Below are 23,418 nucleotides of genomic sequence, written 5' to 3' on the forward strand. Positions count from 1 at the left end.
TTAAACTTCAGGTTTTCTGGGCCAAATCCAGATTTAGAAACTGCAATGCTTTAACACAGTGTGATTTCGCTTCTTGTGTAAAAAAGAGTGAGAGAAAGTGAGAAAGTTGGGGGAGAGAGAGAGAAGGAGAGAATGAGAGATAGAGAGAAAGAGAGATAAAGAGAGAGAGGGAGAGAGAGAGAGAGCGATGGGGGTTATATTTACACAGAGGCAGCGCATCAGGTGCAATGTAAGATTTCTGAAAATGGAAACAGCTCCCAAGGGGTGAGAGAACTGAATCTTGGGCGCTTTCATTATTTATTTTGTATCTAAGGCATTGCATTGGGAAAAATTTTGCAGGAAGAGTGCTGACGTCCCTGTAGTTCCCATGTTAATGAACGTGTCTAATCAACAGAGCCCAGGAACCTTTCTGCTACACAGTCATAAAGCGCATGCCTGAGGAAGACATGCCTCGAAAGCACGCTGTGATAGGCAAACTAGCACTCTATGCTCACATAAAACAATGCCAATTCACAGCATGGCATGCCACTTTGTAAGCCAGATAAGCAGTTCATTTACAAAAATACCACTTACTAACAAAATGCAGATTTATTGTCATTACCAGCAATGACATGCCAAAAGAGATTTTCTTATTTGCATTCTATAAAGCATGTTAAAAACTGGTAACAGACAACAGTGGGCATGCTGTTGCATCTGTTTTCCACACCACCACACACCCACCCTTAGTTCTGTTGCTTAACAACACTCATCACATGAGAGCTGCTTTATACGAAATGCATAGATTTTTCTTATTTCCCTATTATATATGAAAAACTCAAAAAGAGGTGACCCCCAAAGCAGATATTGAACTTCAGGTTACTGTCCACGGTTCTTCGCTCTGGAAGCTTTTGTAAAGATAAATGAAGCGTGATCATATGGCTGGAGAGGCTCTGAACAACACCATTAGCCAGCAGGATGAACACAAACATGGAGACTGGCAGCGCCCTGCAGTTTCATAACTAGCCTCTGTCTCAGACATGATGGTTGGGTAAATAATAATATTCTCCTAAGTGATCACAAGTGCCATCATTAGCAGATAAAAGAGGGACAGTCAGTGTCTGTGTTTGAAAACTCATTCAAGAACCATTGTTTTACGCCAGTGGAAAACAGGGTTCATGCGAGCACTTTATCAGAAAGTAAACAGCCACAGGCCATGTGTGATATTAAAAACATGAGGAAAGGAAAGACACGGGTCAATCCAAGACAAAAGCCTTCCATTTTTATGAGGTTTTATAATAAAAGTGATTTAGAGTCACAATATTACTTGGAGTAATAGTTTCATATTTTTGTTATTATAATTTTTTTAAAAAATATATTTATTCATAATCTGAGATCATGCTCTCACCAGCACCACAAATTTTATCGGTATCAGTCAGAATATGATTCTGTGCTGTCTCATAGCAACCTAAAAATAGAACTGTCCCTATTATGCTATATATGACTGAAATGGCTGGAACAAGTTATGGGTGTTTAATTGCAATGCAAACTTTGACAATAAACTGTGGAAACGATGTCATTGTCTGTAAACTGATAGATAGAATACACAAACATAAACATAAACATATACATATATCAAAGTAAGATAGATAGATAGATAGATAGATAGATAGATAGATAGATAGATAGATAGACACAGACAAATAATGTGTGCACTAGCCTAATCAGAACTATATGCAGCTATTAAAATACTGAGTATGGTACAAAGAGTTATTTTCTCTTGTTCATAACACATGGCAATCTGTGCCATGAACAAGATTATGGCTTTATTAATCTGAACTTGTGCTATGCCAAAATTATAAATAATACTAAACTAAAATCAATATTTGTTTATACTGTAGTTATAATAGCCTATTACAGCAACATCTAAACTAGCTACACATTTAATGTTGACACGTCTAACTGGGTGAAAATGTTATCTTTACAATAGTGTTTATCAGTAACGCTTATGTGCATTCTTTAAATGCAGTAGGCTATGTATGTATGTGTGTGTGTGTGTGTGTATGTGTATGTGTCTATATGTGTGTATATATATATATATATATATATATATATATATATATATAGTGTTGGGGGGAGGGGTGTTTTTTAATAATGTTTGTTTGTTTGTTTGTTGTGCTGATCATGACAACATATGACAGGTTCACACCAGAACCGATTTATTTTTGTATATTCTGACGTCAATCAGATTCACGTTTCATTCACGAAGTGAAAAAGGGGGAAGTTATTTATCACCTCAACGTCTTAGTGTGATTCTTGGGTGCGCAAATAGGAATGTAGCGATTGGACTGGTCTCTTGCGTTTCAGTAACAAAAGCAGTGGGGCTGGAGCGTCCTTGTGGCTGCACGGTAGGACTAAACGTAAAATAGGACAGTTCTGTTGGGTCTGAACTAAATAACTACACGAGCTGTGCTGAGAAACTATGCCTCTCCAAAGCTTGTAGAGAATATTGGAGAGCATTACAGTGGACTTATTCTGCAATGATAAACCTGTGCGTCAAACAGGTAAGGAAATTTTACAACGTATTATATTTAGGTGTCTAATTACCTTAGAAACGCATTAAACATTTGGACTAATAGTCTTCAATTTTGCCTAGTTAATGATTATTATGCAATATATTTGATAATATTACAATGTTAAAGGAAATTATTTTTTAGGGAACTCACATAAATACTTTTGATATAACAGAAAAAGCAGCTGAATACGCAAAGAGCAAAGTTCTGATTTACACAGAGGTGGATACAACTGCATATGGAATTATAATTTATAAAATTATGAGAGAGAGTTTTATTCTCAAAGCGCGCATCGCAGACGTCTCAGGACCATGGACAGTGCCAAATCGCTAACGCTGTGGTTACCTGAAAACGCAAATATCTGAAGTCATTAACACTAAACTAAAATGCATTATTGATCCTTTAATTCCGTCATACTATTTCCGTATTCAAAATCACATGCAATCAGCTAACCCTGATAAACAGTTACAAGTGGACTTATCTGAATATATTGTGTGGATCGAGAAATGGAGCAAGACAATTGAGGGCGACTATTCATTCCAAAAGCAACTGCTTTAAAAGCAGTCTATAAAATAAATCTACAGAAAAGATAAGAAGAAAAAACTAATAAAACTGAGATTATCATTTATTTAATAACGTCGTCTATATATTAAATTCAGATAAAACATACATACATACATACATACATACATACATATATATATATATATATGTTTTATCTGATTATCTGATATGCAACTCATCTCAGAAATTTCAATCACATTTAGACAAACAACACGCAAATTCAAAGTTCCATTCGCACCTGACCCACCTGTCAGTTCAGCGCCTCTTCCAATAACTCATTCCTATGCATTTAGGCTGCCACCTGGTGGCTCTTCAAAACAAACAATCTAGTGATTTCATGCAGTGTTTAAAACACATCAACATCATCTTTCCTTATCTCTAAAATTTGAAGTGTTTGTGACATGGAAATGTCTCTGGGATCCGTTTGTGTTTGATGACTGTAGCAGAAGTCTGCTCTTGCCTTGCAGGACTGAGGCTGATTTGGGTCCAGTCTGGGTGATGGCTGACATGCTGGAGCTCAGGACAGATGGGAACTCTCTACTGAAAGCAGTGTGGCTTCGGCGTTTACGCCTTACAAGGCTACTTCTGGAAGGTGGAGCCTACATAAATGAAAGCAACGATCGTGGAGAGACACCACTCATGGTGGCCTGCATGTCCAAACACTCTGATCAGCAGAGTGTCAGCAAGTGTAAGCTCGTCAAGTACCTTCTGGACAACAAAGCTGACCCTAATATCCAAGACAAGGCTGGAAGGACAGCCCTTATGCACGCATGCAGCCACAGGGCAGGACATGAGGTGGTCTCACTTCTACTGACTAATGGGGCTGATCCAAGCCTGGAGGACCGTCATGGATCTTCTGCTTTAGTCTACGCTGTCAATGCAGATGATAAAGAAACCCTAAAAGTTCTCCTTGATGCCTGCAAAGCCAAAGGCAAGGAGGTCATCATCATTACCACTGACAAATCACCATCTGGAACCAAAACCACCAAACAGTACCTGAATGTTCCTCCTTCTCCAGAGTTGGATGAGAGGACCTCTCCTGCACCTTGTGCCTCACCATCAGAGATAGATCTTCATGCATCGCCATCTCCCAGCAAAGATGAGGAGCAAGACACTGTATTCAATTTTCAAACTAAATTTAAGTCAGCCTCAAACACAGCAGCCAAACTTTCCAATGGACTTACTTCCCCCAGTAAGAAGCCTGTGAACCCCAAGAGGGCTCGTCTACCCCAGCTGAAGCGTCTACAGTCAGAGCCTTGGGGTCTAATTGCCCCCTCCGTCTTGGTGGCCGCAAATGAAGAGAGCAAGAGAGCCAACTCAGACGAAGATGTTGTCGCAGGTGTCAATGGACTGAGCCTGTCCAAAAGAGGCACTTTGTCCCGGCATAACAGTGTGGATGGAAAAGATATCTTGTTTCCGATGGTGGGAGATCAGACCACAAAAATCTCGCCAACTTCATCCCTTTCGACATCTTCCAAAGCCTCCTATGAGAGATCTCTGGCACAGCACCAGCCCCTCGCACGACGTAGCACTCTCCCCATGGAGCAGGAGGGCTCTGGAGGAAACTTGGGGCCAGTTAGCCTCAGAGACACAGTGCACCGGAGGAGACTGGGGAACGAACACTACGACTCAGACTCCCAGCTGTACTCAGATTCCAGCATGCTAGACTCTCCTAAGGCACCTCTGGAGAGGAGGAAGCTCAATACATCCCCTCTTGCTATGCTTACAGGCTCACGAGACTCCTTGGACAGCAATCCCAGTACCTCCTCCCCTAGCACAGCCAGATGCAGGGCACCTGGCCTACTGGAGCGACGTGGCTCTGGAACGCTATTGCTGGATTATATATCCCACACCCGCCCAGGTCACCTTCCCCCATTAAACATCAACCCTAACCCTCCGATTCCAGATATAGGGGCAAGCAGCAAACCCTCATCCCCACTTGCAGCAGGTATCAGACCAATAGCTCCAGTAGCACCCAACTCACCAAAGAGAGGCAACCTCAGGATGAAGAAGAAGCTTGTGAGAAGGCACTCTATGCAAGTGGAACAGATGAAGCAGCTTTCAAACTTTGAAGAGCTCAACCATCAATCGTGAAACTCAGTCTCTGTAGATGTAGCAACTTTAAGATCATAAATATACGTGTATACTTAAATATACTTAGGCAGGTGGAAAACAGGTGGTACCTGTAATAGAATTTTAAGTAGTTTGCAATGAATGTAGCCATTTAGGGCAAAGGGATATTGTATCAACAGGTTAATCTACTTGCTAGTTTCAATTAGCAAAAAAAGGTAATTTTTGAAAAAGCAACTGACAACTAAATTTTAGTTTAGTTTTAATATATGATGTAACCTTATAGTGTAAGCTTAGACTGTCACTTCCTACCACCCACAGAACTCGTTTTCAAAATAAATGTTGGTGGAAATAGGATTTACAACAGTCACAAAAATACAACAAAGTAGTGTGCAATTTTCCATTCCGCAACAAAGGTAGTGTTTGTCCTCTTAAAGAGTAGGTGAGAGAGTGTGCTATTATTCTCTTGCGAATGAAGATTGAATTTGACAGCTTGACTACAGCTAGTTCTAAGCGCAGCTCTTCTGCTGCAAACACAAACAGAGACAGAAATATCTGTATATCTTCAAAGTCTAGACATCTCTCCATGAGATTCATTAAGGCAGACAGGAGAGTGAATGCAAAACCATACTGTCAAAATGGAGCAGAGAGGTCACCAGATCATACCCATTAAAAGAAAGCATTCCATTGGCTCCTGATTATAAAGCTGGAAGTCCTGCAAGAAAAGCAAATCGGGTTGAGAACTGTAGCACGAAAGAGGAGATGCAAGAGAATTTTTCTCTTATCACTATACATACAATATGTTAACTTTTTAATGTTGATGTTAATAATGCCTCTGTGCAGATGTATCATTACATGCATATCTTATCTAGATTCTAAGAAATACTAACCATCTGTGAGCTAATTATAGGGGAATCTGTCTCTTGTAATTGATTACATCCTACATCAGTTGCAATAATACATGCAACACTGCAAGTGTAATTATGACTTACTCCTTAAAGCAAAGATGATTCATATAGTCATAGAGCCCTTAGTTAACCTTGCTAGGTTGACAGTCTTTACATATATAAAGTGTCAGTTCGTTCCATGATGAGTTCAAGGGATTGAATGTTTGTAGCTAATTAGTGTATAGTGCCTTTGAGGGAGAGTAAAAGGTGTTCTGCATCACATATTACTTTTAATAAAATATTATTAAGCAGCATTTGAATCACAATATTAGAATCAGTATGCTGCAAGTAAGAAATCACATGACATGAAGTATAATGATGACAACAATTGACAAAAATGGCTAAGTAATACTTTGATCACAGCGTATCATAATATAATTTAGATAAAGTCTGTAGCGGAACATGCCTTGTGATACACCAATGACTATTGTACAGACAAATGTGAACATAGGTTTATCCATTTGTCAGCCAGTGTTATGTGGTAGAACTAATGTGCCCAGGTTACTTTTTGTGCAAATGCAAAGTGCTTCAGATTCATTGCTGCTATAATGTTTAATAGCCACTTGACTGCACAAGGCTGTCAAATAATAAATGTTCTGTAGTACTAGAGTTAGCTGGCTAACTCCTCACTCATTTTCCCTGAATTAAGACATTAAACACAAGCAATCAACAGATGCATTTAGGCTTTGGGTCTGTGATTATTAAATACACATATGACATAAATATATGGGTCCATAATAATAATTCTATTAATAATAATAATTTATAACTGCTGGCACTCATGCAATTCAGTAGTAAAAAACTGATTAAATTATTATATTGTTACATTTAAATGATTAATGAGCCCCAAATGAGAAAAGGTTTTATCACAACTGTCTTATATTAAAACTGTGAGGCATACTTTTGGTTGCGCTCATGTTTACATTGTTTGATGCATAGTATTTTTGTATGTAGTATCTTGTATATTTTGAATAAATGTCTGTAACAATCTATACAAACTGGTCTTTCTAATCACAAAGTCTGACATTTCAAATGACCGTGAAAGCACCTGTTATGTTGAGCAGGACAGAGCCATTGTTGCAGCATTCAGATCCCTAGTCTCAGGTCTGTGTCATTCTCCTACCCCTAAAGGAGCTACTGGTTTAGATCAGTAGTCACTGTGGTCCTAAAAAAGTAGAAATATGTAGGTTAAATTGATTGTAAATTTAAAAGGTATAACAATGCAGTCATCTCCTGAGACAAGACCCTTACCTGTAGTCAACTAATTTCTTCTTCCAGATCTAATTTTCTCTAAAGAGTGGAAATCTTAAGAAAGTGCAATAAGGGATCGTAGAGGGTTCTCTTCCAAAAGTATAGTTTGAGCTATAAGTATTTGTTCAATTGTGAATAAATGATACCAGGATGGAAACTGCACAATGAAATACAGAATATGTGTTGCAAAAACAAGTCAAATCTGTTGTTTTCTTGTCAGTTCGAACCAAGACATGTTCACCAACAGAATTGTCACTCACTAGCTCATTTATTTTTTGCTTGTTTTTCACTTCATTCTCTTTAAACTCTGTTTACTCTGACTGTTGTCTGTTAAAATCCCTGGATAATCTTTGATGTTAGGTTTAACATTTACCATATGAGTAATTGTTGACTAAGCTGATTCCTTGGTTGTTCGTAGTGCTCCTAAAGCAGTAATTCCATAAATAGGTGGTTGTGAAATAACTTCATAACTGTTGTTTATATATCTAAACCGTGATGTTATAAACCACGATAAAGAGTTTTTTATGGATGACAAATGACTTCACTCAATACAAATAATCTGTTACAGACAACTCACAATACTGGATGTGTAACAACATACTGAACTAAAAATAATCACTGTAGGTGTATGAAATTTTAGTATATTACATACTCATTACAAACTAAACTGGAAACCTTCACAAAATTGTAATAATGAGTTCTTACTGACCCCTGGTGGACATTCAGTAGCATCTCTCCTCTAAATGGATTATAAATGATAAAAATGATAAAAAGGCATAATTTAAACGCATTGTTAGCTCAAGACAGTATTTAAGCCTAAAACGATCAATACAAAAATATTTGATTATTATTTTTACTATAAAATATTGTCTGATAAATACTGTTGTCTCTATTGGCACATTGTTATTTCTACCCTAAACTGTAGCTGCATGACAGAATGTTCTCATCAGTACCTCGCTGTTCTGCTGTTCATAATTATAAGTACAGAGGAGTCATTTAATAGTGAACCTGTTCCAGCTGTGAAAATAAATAGATTTTTTTTTTTTTTTTTGGCTTTGGCTTTGGCCTATGCAGAATGAGTACTGTAAGCAGATCAACACTGTAGAGTAAACAGTTCACTGTGAACTTCACACATTTCAGACCTCTGAATGATAACAGAGGTCATATTGACATGTAGGTCAGTGGAGCAATATTTGCATGCTGAATTTTAGAATGACATATCCGAGACTTACATGACAGCAATACAGACATAAACTGGAAAGGTTATGGAATTTCCTACTCAGTCTGTTCCCTTGTCAAAATCATGTGAAGTATTTGAGGAATTAAAAAAAAAAAAAAGAAAAAAGAAATTCTTAGACTTTGGACAGAATAGACTGTGAAATGGTTATTTATTTGTCAAAGAGCCAGAGAACACTGATACAGTCAACACTGTCTAATTTCAACAAGTATTGAGAGTGTTAATAAATATATATGTGTGTGATCTTAAATATCTTACTTTTTAATTAAGTATCTGTCAACAACACTATTATTTAATATAATTTAAAATGATACAACAACTCAACCTTTAACGAATCAGACACTCTAGCTTTTGGCACCTTGAAGTGACCTGCAGTAGCTCTAGGACGCATGCGCACAATCAGACTGCGCACCTCCCATCCTTTCACCCAGTATGGTAACCCAACCAGTCTAAAATTAGCGGGGGCTGCTCAGCAACCAGACAACGGAATGTGAAGAGGTTATCTGCCTGTTCTGTGTCGTTTAGATAGTCTTACTTATGCCAAAATCACTAATAAAACACCATCGATTTTTACATACATTCAATGAAAGTAATTCTGAAATTTAAAGTATATTTATATTTTGAGAATTTTGTAAATGGGGACATTTACCAAGTGTAAAAAAAATTGGAAATATCCCCTGATGCCAGTGAAGGGTTAACTGAAAATGAAAGGGAACGTGCAAATGGTGCGTTATCAAAAGTCACCGGGTGGAACATCGATGTGTTGCTTGTTGAAATGTGATTGGCCATTCACCGCATCGATGATTTTTAATCCTTACCCTATGTAATGGTGACGTCGGCCCTGAGACGGAGGCGGAGAAGAGCTACGTTTATTGCTGTGTGCTCCGATTCATTCGACCCTTCTTTCGACCGGAGTAAAGTCGGCCAGCAAGCTCTAGTGTTTTCGGCGAGAAAAAAAACATGGCAGGTTACCTGAAGGTCCTCAGCTCTCTTACTAGGTCCGCCGCCACTCTTTCCAAAACCCCCGCCGTTCTTGCTCCAGCTTGCCAGAGTTTGCAACAGAGGAACTGTGAGTTTTCCGCTTCCACAATTGTCTATAGATGTGCCAAAAAGCCGCATTAAGCGGCGCTTTAACACCGGTTAATGGCTTATCTGAGACGATGGGCTTTTAAATCGAAATCTCCCTGCCACATGCTTGTATCTCTAAACGCCGGCTGCAGACTGTTGTGTTTCTTTCAGTTCACTAACTTGCATAATTTCCATCTCTTCTTGGCTTCGGTAGCGCCACAGCACAGCGTTATTTTCGCGGTAACGTTGTACGTGCAGAGCGGGAATCGCTCGGCCGCACAGGCAGAAGTCGTGCTCCTTTGTTCGCGTATACGATGTCTTTTAAAAAAAAGAGCAACATAATACGACATAATAGCTGCAGTTAAACCATTGTGCTTAAGTTACGGTTTCTTAAAGGCAAACCCGGTCTTATTAACATCATTGCACGTTTGAACAATTGGACGGCTTTGTAAGAGAGTCATTTGAGTGTATTTTTGGCGTGTGAATCCCCTGGATGGGTTGCACACAAGGATCGCGGACTTATGAAACCATTCGTGCTGAAATTACTGCTGCAAATGTAAATATAAACATGTAACCGAACAGTTTTGTGATGTGAAATAATCCGGTAACCAATTATATGAGTGTTCATGTGGGGTTTTGCCTGTGTTTTGCTTGTACTGCGTTATGAAATCATTTCAAGGTCAGCCGGCCTAGTCGGTACTCTTATTTTACCATTGATGAGTGCAGATCATGACAATTAAGATGTAAATGACCAACAAGCACATTATCAGATTTATTAAACATGATATTTGATGCACATTTGTTCACCCTAGTTTTATATGCCCTACTTGTTATGGAGGCTGCATTGATTTCAATGGCCTTTTTGATGCACCCAACTTTTCCAACGTTTGGACTTACTGATAGATTGTGTGTTATCTTCTGAAACATGTATCTTAGGGTGTTACTTCAAATTGAGGGATAACTGTAAGGAAGGACCTCACTCACAGCTGTAAATGAATTGGTGTCATGTCCTGACACTAGCTGCTCCTCTGTGCTAGGTAATCAGTTGTCATTGAGGATTGTCCAAATGTAGGTGGTTTACTTGGCATACACCAGCCCTCGTGTCCTCCGGGTCACCTTTACTCTGAATGGGCTGGTTCTAATTAACACCAGGACTCGTGCATCACATCCGAAATGACTACATGTGATGATAGAACCAACCTTTTGCACTTTAGGCATACCACATTAAAACATTTATATTACCAAGTTTATTAGAAGGCGCAAGATTTTGGCAATGAATGGTTGTGTTAGTATGCCTCGTTCCCTAAAGCATTTTGGGTGATTATGGGTCTTTCATTGAGTTTATAATATAGGTGAAGTGTCAGTCACAATTTATGCAATGAATAGCGGTCTTGTATCAAGCAGTTGTCTTGCATTTCAGGTTGGCTTTATTGACATCAGTTCCGGCACAATGCCAAGCATACTTGCATGTTCTCTCTCATTAAAGTCACAAGGTTGGATTCGACTTTTGCCAAGAGGTTTTATTGGTTGTAAGGAGAGTCAAGAAGCCCACACTTCTCATTTATTAACCTTTGTGACATTTTCTGAAACTTACTTTGATCTTGCCTATTTTATTTACACTCTTAAAAAATGCTGGGTTATTTTAAATTTTCTCATTTTATTTTTCAAATTTTTTGCCCAGGTGCTGGGTAGTTTTTCTGTAACTGTATTTTGTCCATGTTTTCTTGCGTAATAATAAATAACCCAATACAAATGATGAACCCCCTCATATACCGCAACTATGGCCCTGTCCCAAATGGCACCCTAAACCCTCGCAGTCTTCCTCTGAGTCCGCACTTTCGTGATGTAATGCCGCTTTGACTGTCGGGTAGAAGTCTGCTGCGAAACTCACCCGAGTGCAGGATTGGCAGAAGTGCTTATCAAGGGTGCATAGCGGCCTCAAAGGGGGCGCTCGCAAGCACCCTTTTGAATGCTAAAATGACGAATGGGACACACTCTAGTCTCATGAACTTAACGGACACACAGCTGCCATTGTAAAGGCCCTGGTATACTTCACTTTCCGAGTTCTGTTACGTTTCGCGCACAACCACGTCTGCACAGCTTTCAAAGTATACTCAACCACGGATGAGCGTGGACTGACGAGCTCGACACATGCGCAATACCACCTACTTGACTTGCGCGCTCAACATTCACCTCGCGCATGCGCACAAAAAAATTGTCTCACAAAACTGCCTGCATGCGAACGGGGTGCGCGGCTGGCCGCGAGCCCTCCTGATGACGAACATGACATAATGCGGATGTTGCGTGGATGCGGACGGTCGAAGTATGCTTTGGCCTTAAGTCCACAAGACCAAAAGTGCACATGAAGTGTTCCATTTGGGACAGGGCCTATAACTATATATGAATAATCCTGCCCAGTCTAAAGTGGTATTGAACTGCAGTGGAAACGCAAACCAAGCTGAGCCGTGCCAAGTCGTACCACACAGTGGAAAAGCGCTATTTGGGTAGTCTGTGCCAAACCGGTTAAAACTGGATAAATTTGTCAGCGGTCATTTTGTGTTCTGTCCTGAGAGAACACTTGACTGATGGGAAGCTTCCTGAATGGAATTAAAATATAGAATTAAGGTATCTATTACATTGTTATTCCTATCAAATTATCACTATATAGATAAGAAAATATCTGTAGTCTCACATATTTCCTTTTTTGTGTAAATGTACATCCTAGCTAACGTCTGCTTGGAACTCTAGCCTTCTACAAACGCAGCATTCACCGGATCTACACTCAAAGTGAACGTCGCACCGGGGCCACCACAGAAGTTTCACTTCCAGTCAAATGAATCCGCGACCAGGGCTGAAACACGACGCTACTTCACTGTTATATGTAACAAAGTTTCGGTGCGCTCCACTGACTATGACAGGAGTGCTATTGATCTAGTGCGCCATTGTTGCAGCTGTGGTCGTGCTATGTGTTTGACGGGTTGAAACTAAAACGTCGACGAGATGGCACGAGGTAAAGCTGTTTTTGATGTCACTTTTCAAACATGAATATAAGATAATTAATAAATATATGTAATTTAATAAACTGGAACAGCCTACTGATAGCAGTTTTTTTTCCCCCACAGATTCCCATTGGCTGCTGCTGTCATGTCCTAAAACCTTTACTGAATGTTTTTGAAGATTTCATGATTGTAAAAGACTGACTTGACTTTGAATAAAAAAATATTCAATATGAACTGTTTTTGTTCTATATAAAACAGGTTTAAGATTGCATTTTTGTTTTTTGAAATGAAAACCCTTCAATAGGTTGACTGACCCAGCACTATGTCAAAAAACAACCCAGTAAATGGCTTAACGTATAAAACCCCAACAAGCTGGGTCAAAATAACCCAGCATGTGTTCTGTTTAATATTTACCCAGCGCTGGGTTGCCAAATAACCCAGGAATGGTTGTTTTTAACCCAGCATTTTTTAGAGTGTATATTCATGCCTGAATTTATAATTTTTTCGCATGTATATATGTATGTGATATCCAGTCATATTATGTAATGTATGCACAAATATACAAATAAAAAATCTTTTTTTGGGGGGGGGGGGATTATGTTTTATAAATTATAGATTTGTCATTAAGTAGTGATGTATTTTCCACTATCAAGAGAAGCATCTGAACTTCTGCTTTTGTCAACTCAGCTGGTTAGTCATTTAGCAAATTTATTTTAGTAACTCCATGATGCAGCATCTTCATAAAATCTAATCTAATTTAAGCCACTTTCTCTCTGGGGCACTCTTGAGCAACTTTTGTAGGTCATCAGTTGGAAAGAGTATAAGAAAATTTGCCCAAATGAGTTGTGAGGACTCCATGTGAACATTCTCACCTCATGGATTTTTTTAACTACTGACCTTCAAGTGTGGAGCACAAGTGTCCTTGACAACTGAAAATCAGAGGATCATGTGGGAGTGATTGCTTGCTATATGATACGCTGACCACATGCTTTGTGTAGAGGCTTAGATACACGTGGGTTGACTTGGCCTTTTCCTTTAGGCATTAGGCTAAAAAGGAATAGTTTAACGTCAAATTGTATCATCAACTCATTGTGGATTTGGAATGATTTAAGTGTAAATGACACATTTTTAAATAAACTATTTCTTGGCTGCACTGCCAGTTTACTTGGAGGTACAGAAATTAAATACTGTGGTCTAGGAGCCAACAAGACATGAAATATATTTATTTAAATACTTAAACTACTGCTAAAACGTTTGAGGTCAGTATGTATGTTTATTTTTATTTATTTGAAAAAAATCTTTAGCAAGCATGCATTGAAAATGATTAAGTGAGAGTAAAGACATTTATGATGTTGTGAAATACTTCTATTTCAAATAAACGCTGTTCTTTTGAAATTTCTATTTATCAAAAATTCCTGAAAAAAAAGGTATAACATATCTACAAAAATATTAAGCAGCACAACTGCTTTCAACATTGATAATAGTAAGAAATGTTTCTTGGGCACCAAATCATCATATTAGAATGATTTGTGAAGGATCATGTGACACTGAAGACTGGTGTAATGACTGCTCAAAATTCAGCTTTGCAACCACAGGAATAAATTGATAATGGAAACAGAAAAAAGTCGGCACACCTAGGCTCCAAAAATAAAAATAATTATTAAGAGACTATCACACGGGTGACATTTCAAGCATGCAGGTTCTTCATCAGACAGTATTATTGCATTAAAAGTAAATGGTAGTTTAAAAGCTACTATTTGTGTTTAAATGTGTTTAGAAAAAGTTCTGAAAATAGGACATGTGGCACCAGCTGGGTTCTAGTGCAGTGCCAGAGTATCCTCCATTGTACAGTAGTGTAGGAGTAAAGTGGCAGTGTGCTATTTTGTGCTCAATACATGTGAAGCATGTTATTTTATCACATTCAATTGCCCATAAGAATAACTCAAGGCCATTGGACTGTAGATCACATATCCTTATTAAGCATTCTTTGCAGATTCTCTATTTCCCATTGGATGAGATTTCAGAGAAATTTTAGAGGGAACATGCGCTATCTGCAGTCCATCAAGGCATGTTAGTTCATGCCTCAGCTCAGCATAAATGTATTGCTCATGAGAGGATTCGTTAGCTGTGCAGATGGCTGCAGTGTTGTTAGAAACAGGGCATTGAAGCATGCTTACAAAATCCTGCCCAAATACTCCTCCTCCCCATTTAGTACGCTGTCCCAGTGCTTATGACTAGTGAGAGGATTCTTTTCCCCAGGATTCCCTGTTTGTGTAATTTCTGTTTATGAACCCAGTCAGGTTTCAAGTGAAAGGCCTTACCCATAATGCACTTTTGGTTGACACAGCTGTGCTAAGCAGTAACTCTATGTGAAAAATCAGGTTTTTCTGCCCCTTCTTTAGCTTAGTGGTGGTGATATGTTAGATTTGCTGAAAATACTCTCATGCATTTTTTATATAAGGCTCTTGCGTTGCGTTAGTATGTGTTGCATAAAACATGTCTTTATACGTCACGCTGCAATTCAACTTGATTGAAATGTTCACAGGGTCTGAACTTTGACTTGATGGACATGACCTGTGGCTGCTGAAATAGATTGAAGATGTAGTTTATAAAGTGTTACATCAGTGGTGTATGGCAAATTTGTTACCAACAGTGCTTATAAATGTGATTATGACGTTTTATTGACAGCATCTTGTCTTTTATAAACTCTTTCACTGTTTTGACAGCTTTGCTGACTCTTTAGATGGAGTTGCTCTCTAGCAGGAGCAGGATCTTGGCAAGTGTAACAAAGTCACTTGATTCCCTCCATGCCTTCCCGTCCTTCCTCTGCTTTGTCCCCACTGAGAGAAGGGAAGAGGGAGATGACCTCTACTTGCTTGCTTGTTTTAGTGGACAAATACAAAATGTTCAGTGTTAGGGGTACTTCATGGATAGGTTTGAGAACCACTGCCCTGTGTAAAGTAGGTTTTTGGACAATAACTGCATAAATCCTTATCATTTTGTGATGACTTTGCATTGATAATGGACAACACAACCTAAAAGAAAACAAAAACTTATGAATTCAGGACATAGATTATTAAGAACTATTAGAACTATTAGAAATATTAGAACTATTTATAAAGCATCTCTAAACTGTGCTCTGATTGGTCCGTTATCTATTAACCTTAATTGGCAATCAGCCAGTAAAGCTATAAAAGTGTGCTAACCCAATAATTCAGTTTAATCCAGTCATCAGGCATTACAGCTGCCAAAGTTGGCACATCTTTCTTTTTGTTAAATAAAAACATATTTTCATTATTACACTACTGTTCAAAAGCTTGGGGTTGGTAGTTTATATATATATAATATAGAGAGAGAGAGAAGTCTCTTATGCTCACAGAGAAAAAAAAAAACAGTTAAACTGTAATGTTGTGAAATATTATTCAAATTTAAAATAGCTTTAATGTTTTACTATATTATAGAAAGAAATGTATTCCTGTGATGGCAAAGCTGATTTTTTTGTTCAAAATCTTACTGACATCAAACCTTTGAACGGTAGTGTATGATGTGGTCTGATATGATAATCTTAAGAATAGCCTTGTATTACAAAATTGGTTTAGATTATAGAGAGTAGTGTAACATACACTGTAATTTCACTGTTTTATGTATACCTATGACCATGCACAGAGACAATGTTAACAAGATGATGCATGCAACACATTCTTTTTTTTTAATTTCTTTTAATTTTTTTTTTATGAAAGACAATTTAAGAGTGTGTAGACCCAGATAGCATTTGTACATTCGGCAAAGATAGATGGCTGCAGTGGTATAGAGCAGATGTTGATTTTTATATATCTGTGATATGATGAATTATACATGGGTGTAGTTTATACACAAGCTCTTCCCTCCATAATACTGATATTTAGCAGCATAAAAGTTGTCAGTGTCTGCATAAAATGACATTTTAGTGATGTGACATTCATGACTGTTTCTTGGGCAACCAGAACGTGGAACGCCTACCAGCAAGCACTCAGTAGTCGCTGGTGGTGTGAATGGGGCTATATATGTCTTTATTATCCTCCTCCTTGAGGAACCACTAATTTCCGGTTGTCTCGTGAATGGGAAGAAAGAGTCCCTTAGATAAAGAAAAACAGGCTCATGGAAAAATGTTTTTGTTTTATTTGACAGATGCCGATAAACGCATCAAGGTGTCGAAGCCGGTGGTGGAGATGGACGGAGATGAGATGACCAGGATCATCTGGGAGTTCATCAAAGAAAAGGTGCTTAAACGCCAAGTGTGTGAGAGAATGAGGGGGAGGGAAGCAGTGTCTGTCTGGTCTATTTTTAAAATGGTGACACACACACACACACACACACACTCACACACAGATGGACAGACAGAAACAGAATGCGGGAGGGAAAGATGTAGAGGGCAAAGGAAAGAGAGAAACAGGAGTGTGAGAAGCCTAGACGGGCACAGACAGAACGAAAATTAGGTTAGACAAGAGTAAAAAAGACAAAAGGAGATGGAAATTGGAAAGGGAATGTGACAGCGTCTCTTGGGAGAATTAAACCGATGAGGAGAGAGTTGGAGGAGTGATTGGCGTGTTACGCAGATCTCCTTTTTAAAGAGACAGTGTGAGAGGCTTACTGGGAGAGTGTTTACACGTGAAGACTGGGAGATTAGGGCCGCATCACGCAGGGGCAGGGCCAGTGTTGAGGTCATTATCACTGACCGGCCGTCTACCTCCCTGAGAGAGACGGCAGATGGTGGTGGTGACGTTCCACAAGCTGAAATTATTCTGCCAACTCTGTGGAGAATCAGAATGGGCTCATTATTTATAGCCAGGAAAACAATGCCATAAATCCCGAGATTATTATAACTGTGGTGTTTAGGCTCAATCAGACTTTAAATGATCACATGTGGTGTCATTTCTTGGGGGAGTTTGAAATTTCTGCATCATCAAACTGAATATTAAAATGGAATAGGAGCAAGTATTTTTGAAAAATTCCATCACCCTTTTAGGATAAAATAAAATCACCAAATGATTTGCTTTACTGTATTTATTGATTCTGTTTACAAAAAATTGTTGTGTGCAGCTCATTCTGAACAATGTGGATGTGGAGCTGAAGTACTTTGACCTGGGTCTTCCTTACCGTGACCAGACTGATGACCAAGTCACAATTGACTCTGCATTAGCTACCCAGAAATATAATGTTGCTGTGAAATGTGCCACCATTACTCCTGACGAAGCCAGGGTCGAAGGTACGGCACACCTCAGAAACACTTTCTCTTGATATTTGTTCTAAAGATATATTTATATATATATATATATATATATACGTCCATGCTGTACAGTCTGCCCATTTCGAAGTAATCAGCATTAGCTGATAATTCATATTTTGACAAACATACAGTATATAGAAAGACATAAATACATTATGTAAATCTTTGTCATCATTTACACTTGACAGAGTTCAAGCTTAAAAAAATGTGGAAGAGCCCTAATGGAACAATAAGGAACATTCTTGGCGGCACTGTCTTCCGTGAGCCAATCATTTGCAAGAACATCCCCAGACTTGTTCCTGGCTGGACACAGCCCATCACTATTGGCAGACATGCCCATGGTGACCAGGTCTGCTTTCTTGGATAATGTTTTTAATTTTTTTCCCCCTTGTTTTTTCCTTATTCCTGCTGAATTGCAACCTTCTTGTTTCTTTACAGTACAAAGCAACAGACTTTGTTGTGAGCCAACCAGGCAAATTCAAAATGGTCTTCTCTCCAGCCGATGGAAGCAAAGCCAAGGAGTGGGAGGTGTTCGATTTCCCTGGTGGTGGCTGTGGAATGGGAATGTACAACACTGACGAGGTCAGTGCACATATGCATATAATGCTTTTTTAAACACTGAAGGAGCATCAAGATATCATAAGCAATCTGTGAAAAGAACAATAACTCCTTTCTTATAACTGGTATCCACAGTTATGAAAAAATAACTGGAAATATGACATTTTAAAATTATACTTTCCTATTTAAGTAATAAAAGCATAAATCTAAAGTTAAAAAAAACAGGTATCCACAACACCGTTCAAAATTTTGGGATCAGTAATTTTTTTTTTTTTTTTTTTTACATATTAATAATTTGTTTCAGCATGGAAGTATTAAATTGATCAGAAGTAACAGCGAGGACATGTATATTGTTCTATTTCAAATAAATGCTTTTCTTTTGAAATTTCTATTCTTTAAAAAATCCAGAAAAATATCACATTTTGGTTTTACACAAAAATATTAAGCAGCACAGCTGTTTTCAACATCATAAGACATTTTTCTTTAGCACCAAATCAGCATGTTAGAATTTCAGAAAGATGATGTGACACTGAAGACTGGAGTCTGAAGGCTTTTGAAAATGTGGCTTGTTTTAAAGGGAATAAACAAATTGAAATGGGAACATTTAAAATTGTTACACAATATTACTTTATCAAATAAATGCAGTCGTTGTGAGCATAAGAGACTTTTTTCAAATTAAAGTAATAAACGTATCAACTTTTGAACGGCAGTGTGTATGCAATAATTTACACAAGAATGAAGTTCATTTTTGAACTACTTGATCGGTTAGAAATACTTTTTTTGTGAATTCAACAGTAAGTTGATTTAAAATCCACTAATCACAAGAGACTTGTAAAGACAAATTCATTGGTTAAAAGTTGTGGGACCTCTGACTTTTGCACTTCCTGAATCCAGCATCCAGCACTGTTAACAGGTTCACAGCATTAAAATGAATTCAAACTCAAAAAATCATACTTATTGGGACCTTCGTAATTTTCACTGAAATAAAATAAACTGGCAAATGGATAATATGAACTTATAATTTATTTATTTTTTTTTCTGTTAATGAGTTTATACTCTGGTGATCTATCTTGAAGGTGTAAAAATAAAACTTTAAAATAGAGACCTTTTTAGACTGTCTCGTGTATTCCAAGTTTGTATAATTAAGGCCTTTTGACTCTAATTCTATTATGTTCTGCACTTACACCTCCGGATGGATGAAGTCTAGATAATAGATTACTTCCCTCAGCTCATGTACCTGCAGTGAAGCCTGATGCCCTGTCTTTGTTTGTAGTCCGGGGAATGGTCTGTTTGGCCTTACTACAGATGATGTGTCTGCCTTCAGGCTGCTCCAGAGGTGGTGCTGCTAGTGGGCTTTTTTTTCCCCTTCAAAAGAGATAGACTGAATGAAGTGTCTGTTCATTGTAGGCTGCGAATTGATAGTGCTGAAATCCATTTTTTACACCATTTCCACTTCACATTTGAAGTGAGTGATTTTTGCTCACCCTTCGGAACTACACAGCACGCGTTTTCCGAATCCTAGTTGAATTCCCCATTGTGAAAGTGGAACATCTATTTTTCCCACTTGTGTGATATTCTCTTTCGTTTCTTTCTAACAGTCCATCACTGGCTTCGCTCACAGCTGCTTCCAGTATGCCATTCAGAAGAAATGGCCTCTCTACATGAGCACTAAGAATACCATCCTGAAGGCTTATGATGGCAGATTCAAGGACATTTTCCAGGAAATCTTTGAGAAGTGAGAAGAATATGATTTATCAATGTCTTTGACACACTTTTTATTTACGTACTTCCACCGTGTGTTTTCTATGAACTTGTGTTGATGTGTAATTATGAGATTAGTGCTTTGAGATGCTGTCACAGCGGTGACATATGAAACTATACTTATCTTCTAAAGCAATTTCAATGCAAAATACTGAACCGTCTTTTTTGTATTCCATGATAGAAACTACAAGTCAGAGTTTGACAAGCTGAAGATCTGGTATGAGCACAGGCTCATCGATGACATGGTGGCTCAGGTGCTGAAGTCATCAGGCGCCTTTGTGTGGGCCTGCAAGAACTACGATGGAGATGTACAGTCTGACATCCTTGCTCAGGGTAAATAACAGAAACATATCAATTAAAAAAAAAATGTCAGCCTTATTATATTGTTTTATCATATTGCACCCATGTTCATCCAATTACAACATGAGCTATTTTATAGTAGTTTTTGGTTTTAGCACTTCAAGTCATAGGCTCTAGACTATTTATGGTCTAAACAAATATGATTATGTAAACAGCAAAGTGGAAAATCATGCTACGGATTTTTAAATGCACATAGTGCTCGTTAAACATGAAGGAGGATATTTAAAATAATTTAATACCTGATTAAAGGATGCTGAATATTGTCTGCAGGTTTCGGTTCTCTGGGGCTGATGACCTCTGTGCTGGTGTGTCCTGATGGAAAGACCATTGAGGCCGAGGCCGCTCACGGCACAGTAACCAGGCATTATCGTGAGCACCAGAAGGTTTGTTTGTTTATTTGTATTTTATTTATTTATTTTGCTATGTATCATACCCCGCATACAAACTTAGATTTGATACAGAAAATTTAAAATAGTTTGTTTCAAAATTTAACCAAAAAAAAAAAAAAAAAAAAAAAAAAACAGTTAAACAAACAAACAAAAAAACATTAAATTAAAAAAATAAAAGTCAAGCAACCAGGTAGGTTCCACAACTGGATTTTTAGATGCCTTATGCCATCTTGTGGTGATAGGAAAAAATTACAGCCTTCAACTTCAGCTTTTGAACATTGAACATTTAACTTGTCATTTTTTTTAAGAGCACATGCCCCTGAGTTAATATATGTTTAAGAAGCACTTGTTATTGTTGCTGTATTTCAGAATTTTACTTTATTAATGATAAATAATTAAAACTAATGTTATTTGATGTTTTGATTCAACACAAAATCCTTCAAGTTTCAGTCCCCAAAGATATTAAGCAGCACAACTGTTTTCAAATGTTAACATTGATAATATTAAGAAATGTTTCTTGAGCATCAAACTAGAAACTATAAAGTTTTTTTATTTAATATTTATTTCAAAATATTTGTCTATAATGTTTTTGTTATAACTCAAATGCAGCCATTGTATAATGTTTATTGTAATTATTTAAAAAAAAAAGAAAAGAAAAAAGAAACTAACACTAGCTTCTCTAATCATTTTTGTATTCTATCTATCTGTCCTTTTTTATTTATTATACAATTAACAAAAGAAAAAAAAGGCCTCTAACACTAGCTTGCTATATTGTTTTCCTATTCTCATTTTATTTTTCCTTTACTCTTGCTTCCATCATCCTCATTTGTAAGTCGCTTTGGATAAAAGTGTCTGCTAAATGACTAAATGTAAATGTAATTATTATTGTTGTATAATGTACTGTAATTATAATATTTTGTAATTAATCAGATGTATTCTGTCTAAAATACCCTGCTTTTTGTATGTTTTTATTCTGTAATTCGGTGCAAATACCATTTTTTTTGTATGCATTTGCATATGAAATGTCTGCAATGAGGGGCCTGAACATGCTGCCAAAAATTATAATAATGTATCATCATTTTTATAACTTTATTACACAGGGAAGGCCAACTAGCACTAACCCCATTGCCAGTATCTTTGCTTGGACCAGGGGACTGGAACACCGTGGCAAACTTGATGGAAACCCAGACCTGATCAAGTAAGCTCATTATTACTGCCAGTCATCTCTACTGTTTGATTAGGATAGAGTGGGTGTAAGGGGAGTTTTATTTTCAATGTAGCAGCATTCCTGTCATATTGGTAATGTTTAAACAGAAGTGTAACTGTTAATTATTGTCAATTGCTCTGCAGGTTCTCTCAGACTCTAGAACGGGTGTGCGTGGAGACTGTGGAGAGCGGCGTGATGACCAAGGATCTGGCTGGCTGCATTCACGGTCTCGCCAAGTAAGTCAGCAAATTATTCCGAGCATATAAAAAATGAACCAAGTGTAATATCTTTGACCTCCATTAGAGGACTAGCCCTAATGATAAAACTGCTGACATTAATTGTTACGTTTTTCTCTAGCTAATGTCTCTGATGTCATTAACATTTGTCTTTGTGTGACCACAGCTGTAAGCTGAACGAGCATTACGTCAACACCACAGACTTCCTGGATGCCATCAAGACGAACCTGGACAAGGCTTTGGGCAAATGAAGGACAACGGGCCCGGACACCGTGGAGAGTGTCTGTCTTTTTGTACCTCATTTTTAACTTAAAGGTCATGAATACAACGTAACATATGAAGGGAGGAGTATTAAAACCATAGTGATGTTCCTAGCTTTTCTGTTAGCCAATCCTGGGATCAGAGATGGGTGATCCCATCTCTTCCCGTACCTCCAGGGGTCTATTTTTCTAAGATGAAGTATTGTATGTCAGATACTGTATAAAACCACAGGAGAAAAAGGAAGTTCAAGGGCCACGTGAGAAACCCTCTAATAAATCTCTGCCACCTGGATCCCTGCTCTTGTGTGATTCATCACAATATACACACTCACACTCCACACGTTTAAAGGTAAATAAATGTATTAATTTATAATCATGTCCATAGCACAACGTTTAACATTTATCAACATCATATTCACATCAGTGTGCAACAAAAGAATTGAAAGCTTATACAAAACTAAAATTCCTGCCTAGCTTAGAGCTAACTGCTCAAAATGCAAGGACACAACCAGATAAAACAATAAAACTGCACCAAATCTTATGTTACACATTAACATGAGTTGCCTAGCTATATAGAGAATACATGGTGAATTTCCCCAATCATTCTCTGCTGGGTCTCAAGCCCTGTCACGTAGGCAGACTGTCATTCATCACTCCTGAGCTCTGCACAGGAATGATGGATGAGACACTCTCTTG

General features: G+C 37.9%; 2 protein-coding genes across 2 annotated transcripts; both read left to right on the forward strand.

The window, feature by feature from the left end:
- Positions 1-2,258: 2,258 nt before the first annotated feature.
- On the forward strand, positions 2,259-7,122 carry LOC109067624 (ankyrin repeat domain-containing protein 34C-like). The gene is made up of 2 exons (XM_019084539.2): positions 2,259-2,540; positions 3,581-7,122. The coding sequence occupies exon 2, from the start codon at positions 3,612-3,614 to the stop codon at positions 5,205-5,207; it is 1,596 nt and encodes a 531-aa protein (XP_018940084.1). The 5' UTR covers positions 2,259-2,540; positions 3,581-3,611; the 3' UTR covers positions 5,208-7,122.
- Positions 7,123-9,464: 2,342 nt separating this feature from the next.
- On the forward strand, positions 9,465-23,014 carry LOC109067623 (isocitrate dehydrogenase [NADP], mitochondrial). The gene is made up of 11 exons (XM_042775172.1): positions 9,465-9,687; positions 16,853-16,944; positions 17,765-17,930; positions 18,140-18,300; positions 18,390-18,533; positions 20,108-20,244; positions 20,452-20,603; positions 20,901-21,013; positions 22,120-22,217; positions 22,370-22,462; positions 22,629-23,014. Exons 1-11 carry the CDS (start codon positions 9,579-9,581, stop codon positions 22,711-22,713), a joined length of 1,350 nt encoding a protein of 449 aa, XP_042631106.1. The 5' UTR covers positions 9,465-9,578; the 3' UTR covers positions 22,714-23,014.
- Positions 23,015-23,418: the final 404 nt, after the last annotated feature.

Source organism: Cyprinus carpio, chromosome A18 (genome assembly GCF_018340385.1).
Source record: "Cyprinus carpio isolate SPL01 chromosome A18, ASM1834038v1, whole genome shotgun sequence".
NCBI lineage: Eukaryota > Metazoa > Chordata > Actinopteri > Cypriniformes > Cyprinidae > Cyprinus > Cyprinus carpio.

Excerpts from the sequence above, each read along its gene's own strand:
- LOC109067624 (XM_019084539.2), top strand. The coding sequence starts at position 3,612 with ATGGCTGACATGCTGGAGCTCAGGACAGATGGGAACTCTCTACTGAAA.
- LOC109067623 (XM_042775172.1), top strand. The coding sequence starts at position 9,579 with ATGGCAGGTTACCTGAAGGTCCTCAGCTCTCTTACTAGGTCCGCCGCC. Across the intron at positions 16,945-17,764 it reads GGGAGTTCATCAAAGAAAAG|CTCATTCTGAACAATGTGGA; the intron begins GTGCTTAAACGC and ends TGTTGTGTGCAG. Across the intron at positions 18,534-20,107 it reads GAATGTACAACACTGACGAG|TCCATCACTGGCTTCGCTCA; the intron begins GTCAGTGCACAT and ends TCTTTCTAACAG.